General features: G+C 42.3%; 1 protein-coding gene across 1 annotated transcript in view; it reads left to right on the forward strand.

The window, feature by feature from the left end:
* SCAPER (S-phase cyclin A associated protein in the ER) overlaps positions 1-18,863 on the forward strand; it is a 216,213-nt gene that overhangs the window by 51,673 nt on the left and 145,677 nt on the right. The window contains exons 9-15 of the mRNA XM_081876511.1: positions 7,488-7,750; positions 8,628-8,858; positions 9,875-10,045; positions 11,680-11,755; positions 12,647-12,764; positions 14,362-14,473; positions 17,009-17,149. Of these exons, the coding sequence (XP_081732637.1) occupies positions 7,488-7,750; positions 8,628-8,858; positions 9,875-10,045; positions 11,680-11,755; positions 12,647-12,764; positions 14,362-14,473; positions 17,009-17,149 (1,112 nt within the window). The remainder of the gene's footprint in view (positions 1-7,487; positions 7,751-8,627; positions 8,859-9,874; positions 10,046-11,679; positions 11,756-12,646; positions 12,765-14,361; positions 14,474-17,008; positions 17,150-18,863) is intronic.

Raw genomic sequence — 18,863 nt, forward strand, 5'->3', positions numbered from 1 at the left:
TCAATATCTACTCAGTAGTAATTCTATTGATATTAATATGAACACTCTACATACAGGGTGGAAAACGTGGTTTTCTGGGTGCTATTGGATAAAAAATAAAAACCTAGCACCATTCATTTAAAAAAGTCATTCATTTAAGTAATCTTAAAAGTACTACTTAAATTTTAACAACAGTGAACCAAATATTGATTGAGTGATTTATTCATTATATTTCTATGCCGCTTTTCATTCAAATGAATCACAAAGCAGCTTACAAACAATAAATAATAACAACAAGCTAAAACATGGGTTTTGAGATTTGAACATCACATCCTATTGGCTGGGATCAGAAGCCATGGGGTAGTGTTTGCACATGCATCCAGGCAGCTCATTCCTTAGCTCACACTCCTCTCTGAGGAGGGACTTCATTAATCAGGAAGCAGGGCACAGGAGTCACACTGGACCTCAGAAAACCCTCACATGAACAGAAGGCAGCAGTTTAGGATTTAAGAGCAATATAGAATTCACTGAGATATAGACTGTTTGGAACCAACTCATTTTGAGAACCTGTGTATTTAACTCTTATTGAATTAGGGGTCCTGCCCTTGTGTTCCCTATCCATAATAGGACTTGTCCTCTTATTCCTCTCTATTCCTGGACTCCTAAGCTTACTCGGGAATCTTTGTAGAAAGACTTTTGAAAGTCCAAGGAAACCTCTGTCTCATGCTTGTTGACACTCAAAGAACTCTACTAAGGTAGTGAGAGAGCACTTGCCCTAGGTGGTCAAGTTGGTTGAGAGCTATTTGTTCTACCTCCAACTCCTGTTAGAGTGGACTGAAGTGCAGGAAATGAGTCTGTTTCCCTTTTGCAATTACCAGTGACATTTGCTGGCTGCTGGTAAGGTTGTGATTCTTTGTAGCCCTGAAACAGGTCCTTTAGATCAGGGTAGCCAATGTTGTATCCTCCAGATGTTAAACTCCACCTGTCCTCAGCCCCACCAGTAGTCAGGGCTGTGGAGAGTGAGTCCACAATATCTGGTGAGCACCATGCTGGCTATCTTTGTTCTAGTAAAATAGTTCAATGAGTGTGAGCTAACTAATGGTAGAGGACAACATTCAGTGTGACAGATCTCTTTGAAAGAGATGTTTTAATATCAGGAACCGACAGCTTACCATAGTGCAAAGGGGCCCTTTTCTCACTAGTCTTGTTAATAGGGTTGCAGGACAGTTCTTCCAGATGCAGTGATGTTGGAGGCATAACGCCTAAGTGGCTTTGGGAGGTGGGGTGGTGGGGGCTTACAATAACAGATGGTTTGTCACTTCAGTGTAATACAAGAAGAAGCCGAGAGTGGGAAGCTCAGATGTGACTAGAGAATTGTCAGAATACCCCAATGAATTATTCATTGACAAAACTGGGCATGTAACACAATCCAGATTGTGATACTCAATGTGGGCTTGCCCATAAAGTGCCCCACACTTAACTAAAACAAAAACCTTCTCCTTTCTAGTTTCAGTTTGTGGTCTTAGTATGGACACTCCCATCCAACCTCAAAGTGTGTGTCTGGTATTAAGGGCACCAACTGCACACCCTGTTAAGTCATGTAATGTAAAGCACCATTTTTAAAAGGCATATTTCCTATTTATGCTGCCCTCCACATGTTGTGAACTGCAGTTCCCATCAGCCCTGACCATTGACCATGCTAATGGCAGATGATGGGTGTTGCAATCCAACAATGCCTGGAGGGCACTGGGGTCATAGAATCATAGAATCATAGAGTTGGAAGAGACCACAAAGGTCATCGAGTCCAACCCCCTGCCAAGCAGGAAACACCATCAGAGCACTCCTGACATATGGTTGTCAAGCCTCTGCTTAAAGACCTCCAAAGAAGGAGACTCCACCACACTCCTTGGCAGCAAATTCCACTGTCGAACAGCTCTTACTGTCAGGAAGTTCTTCCTAATGTTTAGGTGGAATCTTCTTTCTTGTAGTTTGGAACCATTGCTCCGTGTCCGCTTCTCTGAAGCAGCAGAAAACAACCTTTCTCCCTCCTCTATGTGACATCCTTTTATATATTTGAACATGGCTATCATATCACCCTTTAACCTCCTCTTCTCCAGGCTAAACATGCCCAGCTCCCTTCGCCGTTCCTCATAAGGCATCGTTTCCAGGCCTTTGACCATTTTGGTTGCCCTCCTCTGGACACGTTCCAGTTTGTCAGTGTCCTTCTTGAACTGTGGTGCCCAGAACTGGACACAGTACTCCAGGTGAGGTCTAACCAGAGCAGAATACAGTGGCACTATTACTTCCCTTGATCTAGATGCTATACTCCTATTGATGCAGCCCAGAATTGCATTGGCTTTTTTAGCTGCCGCGTCACACTGTTGGCTCATGTCAAGTTTGTGGTCAACCAAGACTCCTAGATCCTTTTCACATGTACTGCTCTCAAGCCAGGTGTCACCCATCTTGTATTTGTGCCTCTCATTTTTTTTGCCCAAGTGCAATACTTTACATTTCTCCCTGTTAAAATTCATCTTGTTTGTTTTGGCCCAGTTCTCTAATCTGTCCAGGTCGTTTTGAAGTGTGATCCTGTCCTCTGGGGTGTTAGCCACCCCTCCCAGTTTGGTGTCATCTGCAAATTTGATCAGGATGCCCTTGAGTCCATCATCCAAGTCGTTGATAAAGATGTTGAATAAGACCGGGCCCAAGACAGAACCCTGTGGCACCCCACTAGTCACTCTTCTCCAGGATGAAGAGGAACCATTGATGAGCACCCTTTGGGTTCGGTCAGTCAGCCAGTTACAAATCCACTGAGTGGTAGCATAGTCAAGACCGCATTTTACTAGCTTCTTTACAAGAATATCATGGGGCACCTTGTCAAATGCCTTGCTGAAATCAAGGTAGGCTACATCCACTGCGTTCCCTTCATCTACCAGGCTTGTAATTCTGCCAAAAAACGAGATCAGGTTAGTCTGACATAACTTATTTTTCAGAAATCCATGCTGACTATTGGTGATCGCAGTATTCCTTTCTAGGTGCTCACAGACTGTTTGCTTAATGATCTGCTCCAGAATCTTCCCTGGTATTGATGTCATACTAACTGGGTGGTAATTATTTGGGTCCTCTCTTTTCCCCTTTTTGAAAATAGGGACAACATTTGCCCTCCTCCAGTCTGCCGGGACTTCGCCTGTTCTCCAGGAATTCTCAAAGATGACTGCCAGTGGTTCTGAGATCACATCTGCCAGTTCTTTTAATACTCTTTTGCTACGAACATACCCATAAAAGCCTTTTTTGTTGCTTTTAACCTCTCTAGCAAGCCTGAGTTCATTCTGTGCTTTAGCTTTTCTGACTTTGTGTCTACACGTGCTGGCTATTTGTTTGAATTTCTCTTTGGTGGTTTCCCCCCTTTTCCATTTTTTGTACACATCCTTTTTTAATCTTAACTCAGTTAAAAGTTCTTTAGATAGCCACCCTGGCTTCTTTAGGCACCTTCCATGTTTCCGTCTCATTGGTATTGCCTGAAGTTGTGCTTTTACTATCTCCCTCTTAACAAACTCCCAGCCATCATGAACTCCCTTTCCTTTTAGTATTACTGTCCATGGGATCTCACCCAGCACTTCCCTAAGTTTTATAAAGTCGGCTTTCCTAAAGTCAAGAAATTGAGTCCTAGTATGCTTGGCTGCTCCTTTCTGTCAGCATCGCCCTTGAGCCAGTGTACCAACTGGACTCATGCACTACAGCCCCGACTGGGCTAGGTGAGCTGGGTAGCACTGCCAGAGACCTCCTTTCCCACAGGAACAGGTCACAGTGCTGTGGACTCACAGCTTGGAGCTGAGAGCACCGGATTCACTGTCTCAGTAATACAGTCGTTGCGCAGCAGCGTTTTGCAGAGGCTTGCAGAGTATAAACCACTCGGAGAGCAGCTCTGTAAAGTATCTTCCTTTTATTCTATAACTACAGCTATAATACAAGACTATATACAGAGCTAAATATTCTGAGCATAAATCAATGCTATATTCTGAGTGCCTGCAGCTGCTCTTAGCAGCAATCTTATCTATAAACACGATCTCTTGCACTCTCTCTCCGACACACTGACTGACTCTCTCTCTCACACAGACTGACTGACTCACTTGACTAATTAAGTAGAGAGCAGTACATTGCTCCTCCTCTCTGTAGAGTCAGCAGAGACCTCAGGAGATTCTCAGGAGATTCTTGGGTATGGGAGGGATGAAATCTCCTCACTTTCCACTGTATAGTAAACTTCAGAAGAGCATGATCACTCGCGCCTAATGATCCTTCCACTTCTACCCCACTAACCAGGTCATCAACATTGGTTAGGACCAGATCTAAAATGGCTGTTCCTCTTGTTGCTTGTCCCACTTTCTGGACAACGAAGTTGTCTGCAAGGCCAGTGCGGAATCTGTTTGACCTTATGCTCTTGGCTGAGTTTGACATCCAGCAAATATCTGGGTAATTGAAATGCCCCATAACTACTGTCTTCCTTCCTTTTGCATGCTTGGCCATCTGTTCCAGGAAGACATCATCTATGTCCTCCGTTTGGCTTGGGGATCTATAGTAAACTCCCACAATGAGGTCCCTGTTATTCTTCTCTCCCTTAATTTTGACCCAAATGCTCTCACTTTGGCTTTGAGGTTCTAAATCTTGGATCTCTTCACAGGTATACACATCCCTGACATATAACGCCACTCCTCCTCCTTTCTTGTCTGGTCTGTTTCTCTGAAAAAGATTGTATCCCTCCATTATTACATTCCAGTCGTGGGACTTATCCCACCAGGTTTCAGTGATGCCTATTATGTCATATTTAGTTTGCTGTACCAAGAGCTCAAGCTCATCTTGTTTATTTCCCATGCTTTGCGCATTAGTGTACAGACATTGAAGTCCATTAATTTTTTTTTTAATCTGAGAACTACATTGTAAACTCGAAATGATAGCTATGTTCCAGGCTGCTGTTGGCGGGCCCTGCATGCTGGTTTCTCTCATCCTTCTGTTTAGCCACTGTGATAACAGGATGCTAGACTAGATGGGCCATTGGCTTTACTTGAAGTACAATAATGTAAGTGTACGTAGCCCTGGATCAAGATGGATCTGCCTTCCTTGAGGGGGCGTGATTGTTTGCTCCAGTGACAACTGTGCTTGGCTTGGCAGTGGAGGGAGGTCCCTCTGGGGTGGAATTGGAGGAGGGAAGCAGACCTTCTGCCTCACTGTCCCTTGGGTCTCCTCTTTCTCTGCCGCTTTACGGACTGTGCCTCATGGTGGTTCAACAGCCTACTCCTCTCGGTCTTCTTGGTGTTCCGTCCCTCTCTCTGAAGCGGAGCCTGGACCATGACACAGCTCCATCTTCATCAGGATAGAGTCCAGAGGGGCCGTGGTTCCATCTTTCCCGATAGCCTCTGTTATTAGAAGGCTACCCTGGACATGATTTGGTTAAAAAGAGGGTGGGAAGTCAGGGCTTGGGGTTGTCATTAAAGGCAGCTCCTTTATCCCCTCAGTTTGGTGACTGCTCTTTACTACGTCTCTTAATTCTTCCTTAAGGCGAATCTTTTCCACTTTGCCCTTCCCATCTGCCCCCATGTTTGAGCAGCTTGCTACAGATAATATTTCTTCTCAGTGCTTTTTGACTTGACTTCGCATCTTTTTCTGGACATGAGCAGCCTTGAGAAAACTTAGCGTACAGTAATGATTATATAACTCAAACTCTATATGTTATAATAGCCTTTGCTTGCAAATCGGGATGACAGTCTTTTGTTTCCTGTGTGTGATTTGTTATTCTGCCTGAATAGCTATTCTTTATAGATCCTTCTCATTTCGTATTGAAATGCTTCTTTAAAACCTTTTAGATATAAAAGTAGCATTAACAAATATTCATAATTAACATCTTGCTTTCTTTAGGTACTAAATTTTGATTCGAATTTGCCTCCTGTGACCATTTTTCTTTTATTGTTTTTATATTTTATAACTTTCTAATGTTTGTGTTGGCAGTATCCTTGCCTAATGGATGAGTTCCAGTTTTTAAACAGCATTTCTTTTCAAATAGTGCTTTATACTCTTGAAAGCCCCCTCCACCCCAGGCAGGTCACACAAACCATGCTCGTCCTAAAGAGTAAAATTCCCCTGGAGATAAAGATTTGTTCGTAATCTGAGTAGAGTAAAACCCATGTTACTTTACACTCCAGCATTGTTTTCTTTTAAATTTAATTTAAGCCAGCTTCTGTTGGTGCATTTAGAATTGCTAAATTATTTCCCCCCTTTAATGTGCAGTGCTCAGAATCACACGTTGCCTCCTATTAAGTTAGACCATGGGCCAAATCCAGCCCAAGCCTGTCTACTCAGGGTAGCCAACGTGGTGCCCCCCACGGGCTGCTGGACTCCTGTCAGCTCCAGCCAGAATGGCCAAGGGTCAGGGAGTTTTCGTTCCGCAGCAGCTGGAATGCACCACTCTGGAAGCAGATCTCCAGTGTCTCTAGCGTGGAGAGATCTTGCCCAGCTCTGCTGCCTGGTGCCGGGGACTGAGCTCAGGGCGTCCTCTGCCACTTAGCTGAGGCCCTTCTTACATGTCGGACACAGTTGGCTCTAGTCCATGCAAACTGACCCTGTAAAAGTTCTTTTAGGCTTTGAGATGCCACAGGCCTCTCTCTGTTGCTTTTTAAAATTCATAGCGCCTGTGCAAATGTAAGTGCTGTGTGGCTCCATTTGCAGAATCAGAGCAGGAAAGTCAACTAGTTAAGGTATTTGATACGCACATCCCTTTGCCAGAAAACGTCCTCCTGGCAGGAATATTTGAGGAATTAGTTCTTTGTGAATTTCAATATGAGTGGACCTAATCAACGCCCCCCCCCCCCGGACTAATGCACAGATTGGAACATATTTTTATTTTATTTATATACTATAAATATTCTATACTTACCTTTATCTGAGGATTACAGGGTGGTTTATAATATAAAAACACAAAAAAGCACAGCACAGTAACAAACCATAACAGTAACAGTAAAAGGCCACAGGACTATTTACTTAGCCATAGCTATTCTTTGGATTTTGCAATGCAATTTTCAGATCAAAAATATCAAAATGCATATTATAAGATAAGATATAATATATCTTATACTTATAACACATATACTTATAATATATGTGTTTTAGAAAAATCGAAATATCGGCTTTTCTGCAGTTTTTATTTTAAATTTTTTGGAATTGTGAGGAAGTGGAACAGAACTGATTTAGGCATAAAGACTCAGGAGGTTGTGGACTCTCCTCCCATGAAGGTTTTTAAGCAGAGTTTGGATGGCCATCTGTCCTGGATGCTTTAGTTAAGATTCCTGCATTGCCTGGGGTTGGGCTAGATGACCTTGGGGGTCCCCAAAACCCCCACAATTCTATGATTCCATGACACAGACTAACCTGCTCGTCCCTCACTCCTGATTTCTGTGTGCTCAGATATTTGTACTCAATCTTGCTTTTGATTTCTTGCTTTGCTTTTTAATGGTGCCATGTAGAGCGGAGGGATGCTGAAGGATGGGAAACAGTCCATCGTGGAAGACCTGTGAGATCCAAGTCTTCTGCTTTGGCTACAAAACCAACTTCATGTACAGAATTATCACGCTTCAAGGATGACAGCGACAAAGAAAATGTTGCTCTTCAACCACCAGAGAATAAGCAGAAGGCCTTGCTAAATGAAGAGAGTCTATCTAAAACTGTAGAGCCTGCCCCCAAAGATTCTTGCTGTCTGTCTGAGCACCCCCTTGCTGAAAGGACTCAGGTACATGCAGTTGAGGGGAACTGTTTTCAAAAGAATGTTGGGAGCTAACTGTTGCAAGTAAAATTATTAAGCATTAGGTACTTGCTATAAAAAGAAAATTAATGCTGGAGATTAATAAACGAATGTGTTAGGACTGGTCGTTGTCCTCTTCAGATCACCACACAAACGCTTCTTGTTCTTTTATAACTTTTTATTGCGTATTAAGAAACAATCTTATAAACGGTTCTTATCTTTAACTATTATTCCTCTAGAGTCACTTATTTCAGATACCTTCTGAGTTCTGCTTCTGAACTGAACCCTTGCCTTTCCTGGGAACAGCTGGTCCCTCCCTGTTGTTCCTTTTGCTCTCTTCTATTAGATTCACTGCTCTCCTCCCCCCTTGGGGAAAGCTTTCTCCCTCTGGGAAACTGGAAACTTCTAATTCTAACTCTTCCCTGACATAATGTTTCTTGAAAGATCACCATCCCCAACAGCTTTTAGAAAATTCAGCACAGTGGTACTTCTGGTTGCGAACAGGATCTGTTCTGGAGCCCCATTCACAACCTGAACGGAACGTCGTTTTGCGCGTCTGTGCATGCGTGAGTGGCGAAACCAGAAGTAACCCTTTCCGGTACTTCTGGGTCGCCGCAGGACGCAACCTAAAAGACGTAACCCGCAGCGTTCGCAACATGAGGTATGACTGTATTTGTAAAAAAACCAAAAACCTTGATTTTAATTATTACAAGTGTGTAAAGTATTTCAAGCTATGCTAAGCAATGAACTCTTACGCAGAGTAGAAATGACAAAATCCCTTAAGCAGAATTTGCTCTTGGTCAAATGTATGGGTGCGGTTGTGTTTGGAAGCTCAGTATCGATTTCTGTCTATCTTGCATATTAGTTTGCAGCCCGTGTCCTTGAGGACATCAAGATCTCTGAGAAGAGCAACGGTTTGCCAGGTAGTTCTCTACTTCCATCTTCTGAAGCGCCTGCGGTTCTCTTAGAGGCTGAACACACTTCAAAAAGTCTTCAGGTGGAAGAAATAGTCTCTACTGATTCCAGGAGCGATGGAGGGAGTCAAACAGAAAAAAATAAGATTGAAAGAGAAATGGACCCTGCAGATATTTCAAATGTGAGCGCTTGCAGATGGGCAAGAGGATCTGTTCTAAAAACAAGTCCCCAAACTTAATGGCATGTAGTAAATAGTTACCACCTTCCCCTTCTTTAACACAGCTGTATTAGTCAAGTATGAGGGGATATAATGCAGTGATAAAGGAGATGCCTGGGAGGTCACAGGTTCAATCCCCTAGCGTCTCCAAGGTGATAGCAGAGCCATCAGTGCATCTGCATGCTCCTAACGGCCTGGGAGTAGAACCAGAGGAAGAGCTGTTTGACTGGTTTTTAGCAGGTCCAGTGGTGAATCTTATCTCTTTGTTTTTAAGGTCCAGAAGGGGTGCCAAATACAAATGCTGCCTACATATAAATGTAGGAAAGCAGTTACTTACTCGAGTTACTTACTCCTAGCAGTTCGAAAGCATACCAGCACGAGTAGATAAATAGGTGGGAAGGTAAATGGTGTTTCCCTGCGCTCTGGCACTCGGCATGGTATTCTGTGCGCCAGAAGCGGTTTAGTCCTGCTGGCCACATGACCTGGAACAGCTGCTGTGGGCAAACGCTGGCTCCCTCGGCCTGAAAGCAGAGATGAGCGCCCCAGCCCATAGTCAAATTTGACTGAACTTAACCATTCAGGGGTCCTTTACCTTACTATACAGTGGTACCTCGGGTTACGTACTTAACTCGTTCCGGAGGTCCGTTCTTAACCTGAAACTGTTCTTAACTTGAGACACCACTTTAGCTAATGGGGCCTCCCGCTGCCATGCGATTTCTGTTCTCACCCTGAAGTAAAGTTCTTAACCCGAGGTACTATTTCTGGGTTAGCGGAGTCTGTAACCTGAGGCGTATGTAACCCAAGGTACCACTGTACCACCTCCGAGGGAAAGGGAGGAATGGAAAGTCAGATAGTTGGATATATGAATGATGGGGGTCAAATACCATCAGGTTGACACTTGGAATGGAAGAACCATTTACATAGCAGTAAAGTATTTTCAGGCTTCCAGCTGAACTCTGATTTTGGTTTTGCATCTTTAGTCCATGGCTGAAGTTCTTGCTAAAAAAGAGGAGTTAGCAGATCGCCTGGAAAAGGCCAACGAAGAGGCTATTGCAAGTGCCATTGCGGAAGAAGAACAGTTAACCAGAGAAATTGAAGCCGAGGAGAACAATTACATAAACATTGAAACAGACAATGACAGTGACTTTTCCGTGAGTTTTCTGCATGTGTTGAAATAATTTATAGTGGATCAGGTTAATATTCCCAAAACAGGCTAGAATTTGACAATAGTTTTGCATATTTGTATAGTTTTCACTGTAGCAAAGTAACTGTCTGATGTGCCAGGGAGGCAAAAAAAAGTAACACAGGTTCTAGCATGACTGGAATTAGTTTCCAGGCTCAGTTGAAGGCTCTGTTCATCATCATCGTTGTTGTTGTTATTATTATCATATTTGCATATAAGGTACTTGTTTTTTGAAGTCAAGAAAAGGAAAAAAGAAATATACATAATATCACTATAGCAATTGTTAACAATTAACAATTTCAATTTTTAAGCTACTGAGTTTTTATCACTGAGGTTTTTATCACAGTTTTTATGTAATATTTTTAGAATGTGTGAATATTTGATTGTTTGATTGTTGATTGTTGTTAGCCGCCCTGAGCCCGGCTTCGGCTGGGGAGGGCGGGATATAAATAAAATTTATTATTATTATTATTATTATCACTGAGATCCAATTTTCATTATACTTGTCCATGCAAAGTCAAGTTTATAAGCCATCCGCTCATAGGTGGCAAGTGTAAACAGATCTTCAATCCATTGAATAAATGGATCCCTATATTTATCTTTCCAGTGTAAATGCAACAATATCAGTCTTTTGGCCATAGTAAGGGCATGGAGAATCCATTTCCATTGTCCAGTTGTCAGAATATAATCCTCTGAATTTTTTAGCTTTTTCCATACAGTGACATTTTATATAATCCATTGCTTTCCCCCAAAACTTAGTAAGTATAGGACATTGTAAAAATACATGTTTTAAAGAAAGTGCCTTTCTTGACCTTAAAAGCTCTATATGACTCAGGAATGCCACTTCCCATAGAGACCTGCCTGAGTACTGTACTGCAGTTGTCTTCTGAAGCCAGCATGCCCAATCCAAAAAGCTAATGCCGTCAGCTACTGCTGTTGGCCTGAGAAGATGTTGTATCATTTGTGTGTGTTTATATTTTAAATTGTAAATGCCTTAGGTGCCTTCATAGAAAAGGTGTTCAAAAATGCTGTGAATGATAAATAATCTCTAGACTTCTGGAGGTGCTGAACTTCTGCTCCCATCATCCCTGACATGTGCTATGCCTGCTGGGGTTGATGAGAGTTGGCATCCGGCAACACCTGAAGGGCCACGAGTTAGCCACTCTTGCTTTAAGCTATGGTTAATGAGAACAAGCCAGGATCAAATCATACTTTCAGATCCTGCCTTGTTCTCAAACCATAGTTTTAAAAACCTTCAGTTTCCAAATTTGGTCCTAAAAGAACTGAGGTTAGGTTAAAATGGAAAGCTATACCTTACAGGTGTGAAAGGAGGGCAGGAAGAATGTGTAAGGCCCAATCTGCTTTTTCTCACAGCAAAAACATTGGTTTCCTATTATGTCTGAAGTGGGCCATAATAGCGGCAACAGCTGCCTTTTGTGTTGGTCTGCTATTTTAAAGGAGACTGGAAGAAAGATGCTCTTGAACATTTGATTTATTTTTGCATTTATATATAGTTTGCATTGAATGGTGAGTGTAAGAAAGGTTTCTTTTCCAAATAGAAAGTTTGGTTTCTGTTTTCTGTTTTGCACTCTCGAATTTTAGGCTGGCATGGGCAGTGGAAGCACATCTTTCTGTGGAATTTCCATGGACTGGAATGATGTCCTGGCAGACTATGAAGGTAAACTTCCTTGTCCAGAAATGTGAATTAACAATATCAGAGCGCATGTCTTAAGGCTTTCATTCTGTCACCCGCTGCTTTATTCCCCTTGCTTTTTAATCACAATAAATTTGTGAGAGTGATAACCATCACCAAAGTTTGGTGTACCATGCAAATATTATCAGGCAAGTGGTTTTGATATTAATGCAATTGTTTAATTTAAAAAAAAAAACCTACAGAATAATAAAAGGGAACATTTTCACTATATTATTGTTCCAGAATTCTCTCTTTGGTCATTTCCATTCTGATTACATTCCAGAATGGAACAAATTCTGTACATGCACTGTTCCTTTGATTTGTTTTTAAAACTCTATTGTATTTTTGATAACAAAGGCCAAGTTTGAACATCACGTTAAACCATGGTTTGCCACAAACATCAGTTGCAGCTTCCCACTAGCATCCAAGAGAAACAAACCACAAGCCCTGGCTTAGCATTATGTCCAAATCAAGGGTTTTGGTTTATTTCACTCCAGATAAACTACAGTCTGTAGCCAAGATTTGTTCTTAGCTTACAGAACATGGTTTGTTTGAGTGAAACAAACCTCAAACCTTGGTTCAGAGATAAGCCAGGGATCATGATTTGTTTCTCCTGTGCATCAGAGGGGAGCAGCAGCATCCAAGGTCATTTGGTTCATGGTAAACCATTAACTGCGATTTACTGTGATGTGTGAACAAGACCAAAGTCACCAATGTTACGGCACAAGTGCTACAATAGTCAACAATTTTAGAATGTGCTCGTTGAGAGTGGCATGGCCAATTGGGAGTAGGATCATGTACCAGAGTAAATATTGAGGATATTTTGCTTCCCATATGCTAGCTTTTACTTTAAAAAGGGATCCTGCTTTTGTGCAGCTCGGGAATCATGGCGTCAAAATAACACTTGGGGCGACATTGTAGAAGAAGAACCAGCTCGTCCACCCGGCCACGGAATACACATGCATGAGAAACTCTCCTCACCATCTCGCAAGAGGTCTTTAATATTTTTAAACTTTTGGTATAGAATAAGCTCAACAGGATCAAATTCCATAGTTGAATTACCGGTACAGTGGTACCTCAGGTTACAGACGCTTCAGGTTACAGACTCCGCTAACCCAGAAATAGTACCTCGGGTTAAGAACTTTGCTTCAGGATGAGAACAAAAATCACGGCGTGGCAGCAGCGGGAGGCCCCATTAGCTAAAGTGGTGCTTCAGGTTAAGAACAGTTTTAGGTTAAGAACAGACTTCCAGAACTAATTAAGTTCTTAACCTGAGGTACCACTGTATATATTAATCATTAGAGCATAGGAAGCTGCCTTTTACGAAGTCATACTATTTATTTGTCCATCTAACCCAGCCTTCCCTATTCTGACTGGCAGTGTTTCTTCTGGATCTCAGGCAGAGGAGCTGCTCAGAGTGCTGCTGCTGCCACCACCAGAGAAGCCCACCAAATTTATCTTGTCTTTATCATTTATTTTTAACTCCCAACATAATGAGCTAACTTGGCCATTGAGGCAAACTCTGTTATCTCTTCAGTAATTGCTTCAGACCCCGTATGTGATAGCCGTTCCTTACGGTCCATTCTCACTAAACCATGGTGTATTTTCCTAGAAAAAGAGGTGCCGGAACTGAACACGAACGCCTCCCTTGTTCTCTTAGAATGGCAATGGTGCCCATCTGAGAGAGGCCAGAACTTAGTTCCAGTGAGTTCTGGCTGGGGAAAAAAGCCCAGCTAAATCATATGTATAGTTGAACAGAAAGAATACTAGGTCCAATGGTTGTTGTTGTTGTTGTTGTTTAGTTGTTTAGTCGTGTCCGACTCTTTGTGACCCCATGGACCCCATGGACCAGAGCTGGCCAGGAACTTAAGGTCCAATGGTACCTTAGAGCTTAACATATTTGAGAGTTGAATCTTGATTACCGTATATTTCCATCCTTAAGACGCCCCTATGTATAAAACGCCCCCCTATTTTGGTGTACTCATATTTAATAAAATGGGGGGAGATGGCCCCGTGTATAAGACGCCTCCTAATTTTTGACATAATTTTTAAGGAAAAAAACCTAGTATTATACACGGAAAAATACGGTAATTTCCAGAGGGTTTTTTGCCACTGCACATTCCCACCCTGAACATCACCCCTGCTGTTGCTTGACCATGTGGTAAATCACTTCAGTTGTGATCCCAAAGGGCCTGCATGGGACACATGCAGCAGGGCTTTTCTGTCCACCCCCCCCCCCCGCCTCCGAGTCTTTCTTCAGATCCAAATATATTTTCGAGGCTCAAAGAAAGCCCTTCCATGTGCTTCCATGGTGAATAGAAAGTTTTGAGGTTTGTTTCAATGATAATCCTTGCTAAATTGATGGACTCAACTAAGTTCAATTCATTGATTTAAATGGGCCTACTCTGAGTAGCATTTACTTGGGTATAAGCCATAGCTTAAACTATTCCAAAATTATGTTCAGTGCCTGAACTAGATATTTGTGAGGGATTTCTTCAATTGTTGCCCGGTAACATAAGTTTCAGGTTTCCCCACATACCTTTGTTTTGATTCATTGTCCCATTAGCCTTTTCAAATATTTATTTCAAAAGGACAATAGCAGAATCTAAAAAGAAACATGAAGAAAAGCAGATGAAAGCGCAACAGCTGAGAGAGAAACTGCGTGAGGAGAAAACGCTAAAGCTTCAGAAATTAATCGAACGGGTAAGTTTGCTGTAGTTTAGCTTTTCATGCTCCATTGTGACTCATAATCATACCTTTTGTTAGATCTTTGGGCCACACTCATGCCTTTGGGAACAACTGGTCAATGCACATTCAGAAGAGCATTCTCCAAAAATCTGCTGGTTGGATTTCAAAGGTCCATGTGTAGTGTTTGACACGGCAGCTGGGGATTTCAGAAGCCCTTTCTCACTTTAACCCCATATATTCCCTGAAAAGATTTTCCTGAGTTGCAGGGGACCCTCAGGGAACAGTGTGTGATGAGGATGGGAATCATTGACCTCCCTTCTATGTGGATGTGATTATTGTCTGCTCATGTACAATGTACTAAGGTGGGTGTGTCTCTGAATAGGACCTCAGTGTATTGTTCCAGTGCTTTCAGCTTGAAGGTGTTCTGAATACAGCGGGCAGAATCCAGTTTGTCCTCCTAGGGCTCTTGCCTTGCTGAATCAGACCAATGCCTTAAATAGTCCAGCATTCTGTTCTCACAGCGGCATCCAGATGTCTGTGAGAAGCCAGGCAGAACCTGAGGGTAGCAGCCCCTCCCTCCTTGTGATTCCCAATAATTGGTATTCAGAAGCATACTGAATATTTCAGTAGTACAGTGGTGCCTTGGTTCTCAGACTTAATCCATTCCAGAAGTCCAAAACCAAAGCATTCCAAAACCAAGGCACACTTTCCCATGGAAAGTAATGCAAAATGGATTAATCCGTTCCAGACTTTTGAAGACAACTCCTAAAACAGCAATTTAACATGAATTTTACTATCTAATGAGACTACTGATCCATAAAATGAAAGCAATAAACTATGTACTATAAAATAAATAAGACAGTATGGTAGATGATAAAAATTAAAAAAAATTATTACCTGCTCTGATGATAGTCATTGTTTGAATGGGGGGTTTATATCCATTTCTGCAGTCACACAATCAATCAGTAGCTGAACTGGGTTCCACACAGTCAGAAAAACAAATTAACCGAATAAGCCTCAAAAACAAAAATGCCAAATAAACAGCAAAAACAAAAGCACCAAATGTAATCCGTTTCGGAAGTCCATTTGACTTCTGAAATGTTCACAAACCAAAGTGCAGGTTCTGGTTGGTGCTGGTGCCCCAGAAACGGTAGCTGACAGCCACATTGGATGTCCTCTTCCGAAAAACATTCGAAAACCGGAACACTTGCTTCCAGATTTTCAGTGTTTGAGAACCAAGGTACCACTGTACAGAACACTGTACTTTGTAGACCCCAAACCCGCATGCTTCCTTCCCCTCTTGGGAGCTCTGATTCTCTCCCTAACTTCCTGGTTTGTGCTAGCCATGATTTGCCCTCATGTCCAAATTAGGCAAACTATGTTTTGTGCAAACTAGGAAGGGGAGAATTGGAGCACACAACAGAAAGAGAGGAGGTAATAGACAAACCTGAGGCTAGTTTTCTACCCCCTGTAATATGATTTAAAAGAACATTTTAATGGACCTGTTGGTGAGGCATTTCTATTCTTTAGAAACAGCTCCATCTTCAGTGTCTGTTTCTGTTCTTCCAACCCTCCTTAAAGCATTTAGACTATAAATTACTCAGATACTTAAGCAATGACATCCTGTAAAATTATATTTTCCTGATCTTTGTCTGTCTTATGCAAATATTTCCCCTAGCATGGGATTGGTGCTGGTAAATATTACCTGAGGTTTCAAGGTTCATTTGCTTCTCTTACGTTAAGTGAAGTGAGAGCTTTTGTCATGCTGTGTATTGCGTTATGTTAGACCTTTTAAAATGTTGACATGCATTAAACTTGGAATGATTGCCAACTCATGAAATATGAGATTTATGACATCTTTCCTTAACTCCATATTCCTCATGGTTGGTGCCATTAATGCTAACCTTGATTGAAAGACTTCACAATATCTTCACTATTCAGTTTTGAGTTAGGCTGACATTGCTCCAAGATTACTCTAAGCAGTATTTCTAATGGCACTTAAATGGTTATATTTATTGAATTGTTGGCAGAAAAGTGGAATAAAAATATCCTGAGAATTTAACACAATATAGACCTATAGTAAACCATAAATCATGATTTACTGTGCTTAATCAAATCTTGTCTACTTCATTGCTGCTGACTCATGCAGGGAGGAAATAAGCCATGATCCTGACTTAGCATTATGTCCAAACCTGAGATTCTGGGTTTCTTTATTCTCAGTAAATTATATTCTGTAGCCTAAGCTTCTTTTTGGCTTACTAATCATGGTTTCAATCCTCAGTTTGAATGTACTGCTAAGCCAGGGATATAGGAAACAAACAGCCCAGAATGACCCATTCACAGTATAGAACCATAGAACCCAAAGGTCCTCTAGTCCAACCCCCTCCCCTGTAATGCATGACAGATGGCCACCCAACCTCTGCTTTAAAACCTCTAATAAAACCATTAACTATGATTTGCTGTGATGTGTGAACTGAATCATTGTGTGTATGTTGTTAATGTAGTCAAAAGATATCAAGGGATCTGTTGCTTTACTTACTATTTATGTAGGAAAAAGATGTGCGAAAGTGGAAGGAAGAATTGCTAGATCAGAGGCGGAGGATGATGGAGGAAAAATTACTCCATGCTGAATTTAAGCGTGAAGTGCAGTTGCAAGCAATAGTGAAAAAAGCACAAGAGGAAGAAGCCAAGGTGAGCCTCATGAATTTGGGGAAGCTTTTGGGGAGCTCCTGTTCATTTCAGTGGCTCTTGCACAGGAGAGAACTTCATTCTGGATTCTGCTCAATATTTACATTTCTCTTAAGATTGTGAATGGCCTGGTGGAAGAGATGATATCAGAGCTTTTGAATGGTGTATCCAACTATGTCCTACTCAGACAAACCCATTGAAATTAATGGCATAGCTAACTTAGGTCCATTCATTTCAGTGGGTCTATTCTGAGGAGGACTTCGTTTTCTTTAGCCCTATTTCTGTCTCTCAGTTCCAGAACATCCGCTGTCCATGTGGGAGCCCTTAAACCAGGGCTGGGGAATCTGAGACCCCGCTGACGTGGTTGCATGCCGACTCCTGTTAACCCAGACCAATTGCCATGCTGGCTGGGACTGCTGGGCGGTGTGGCCCAACAGCCTCAGAAGAGTCACAGATTCCCCAACCCTGCCTTAGGCATTGTAATTAGCATGGAGATAAAACAGGACTCTTCCTCCCCTCCCTTGCCTCAGTTTCTTGTGGGCTGGTGCTCATCCATTGGTCTGTTGCTTACTTGACCACTTGTTTTGTTGCATATTTTTGTTGTTAATCATCTTGAGCATTTCCATAGAAAATTCAAGGACAAGGTGTCCCATGATATTCTTGTAAAGAAGCTGGTAAAATGTGGACTTGACTATGCTACCACTCAGTGGATTTGTAACTGGCTGACTGACCGAACCCAAAGGGTGCTCATCAATGGTTCCTCTTCATCCTGGAGAAGAGTGACTAGTGGGGTGCCACAGGGTTCTGTCTTGGGCCCAGTCTTATTCAACATCTTTATCAACGACTTGGATGATGGACTCAAGGGCATCCTGATCAAATTTGCAGATGACACCAAACTGGGAGGGGTGCCTAACACCCCAGAGGACAGGATCACACTTCAAAACGACCTGGACAGATTAGAGAACTGGGCCAAAACAAACAAGATGAATTTTAACAGGGAGAAATGTAAAGTATTGCACTTGGGCAAAAAAAATGAGAGGCACAAATACAAGATGGGTGACACCTGGCTTGAGAGCAGTACATGTGAAAAGGATCTAGGAGTCTTGGTTGACCACAAACTTGACATGAGCCAACAGTGTGACGCGGCAGCTAAAAAAGCCAATGCAATTCTGGGCTGCATCAATAGGAGTATAGCATCTAGATCAAGGGAAGTAATAGTGCCGCTGTATTCTGCTCTGGTCAGACCCCACCTGGAGTACTGTGTCCAGTTCTGGGCACCACAGTTCAAGAAGGACACTGACAAACTGGAACGTGTCCAGAGGAGGGCAACCAAAATGGTCAAAGGCCTGGAAACGATGCCTTATGAGGAACGGCTAAGGGAGCTGGGCATGTTTAGCCTGGAGAAGAGGAGGTTAAGGGGTGATATGATAGCCATGTTCAAATCTATAAAAGGATGTCACATAGAGGAGGGAGAAAGGTTGTTTTCTGCTGCTCCAGAGAAGCGGACACAGAGCAATGGTTCCAAACTACAAGAAAAAAGATTCCACCTAAACATTAGGAAGAACTTCCTGACAGTAAGAGCTGTTCGACAGTGGAATTTGCTGCCAAGGAGTGTGGTGGAGTCTCCTTCTTTGGAGGTCTTTAAGCAGAGGCTTGACAACCATATGTCAGGAGTGCTCTGATGGTGTTTCCTGCTTGGCAGGGGGTTGGACTCGAT

Source organism: Podarcis erhardii, assembly GCF_964252035.2.
Source record: "Podarcis erhardii genome assembly, chromosome: 9".
Lineage (NCBI taxonomy): Eukaryota > Metazoa > Chordata > Lepidosauria > Squamata > Lacertidae > Podarcis > Podarcis erhardii.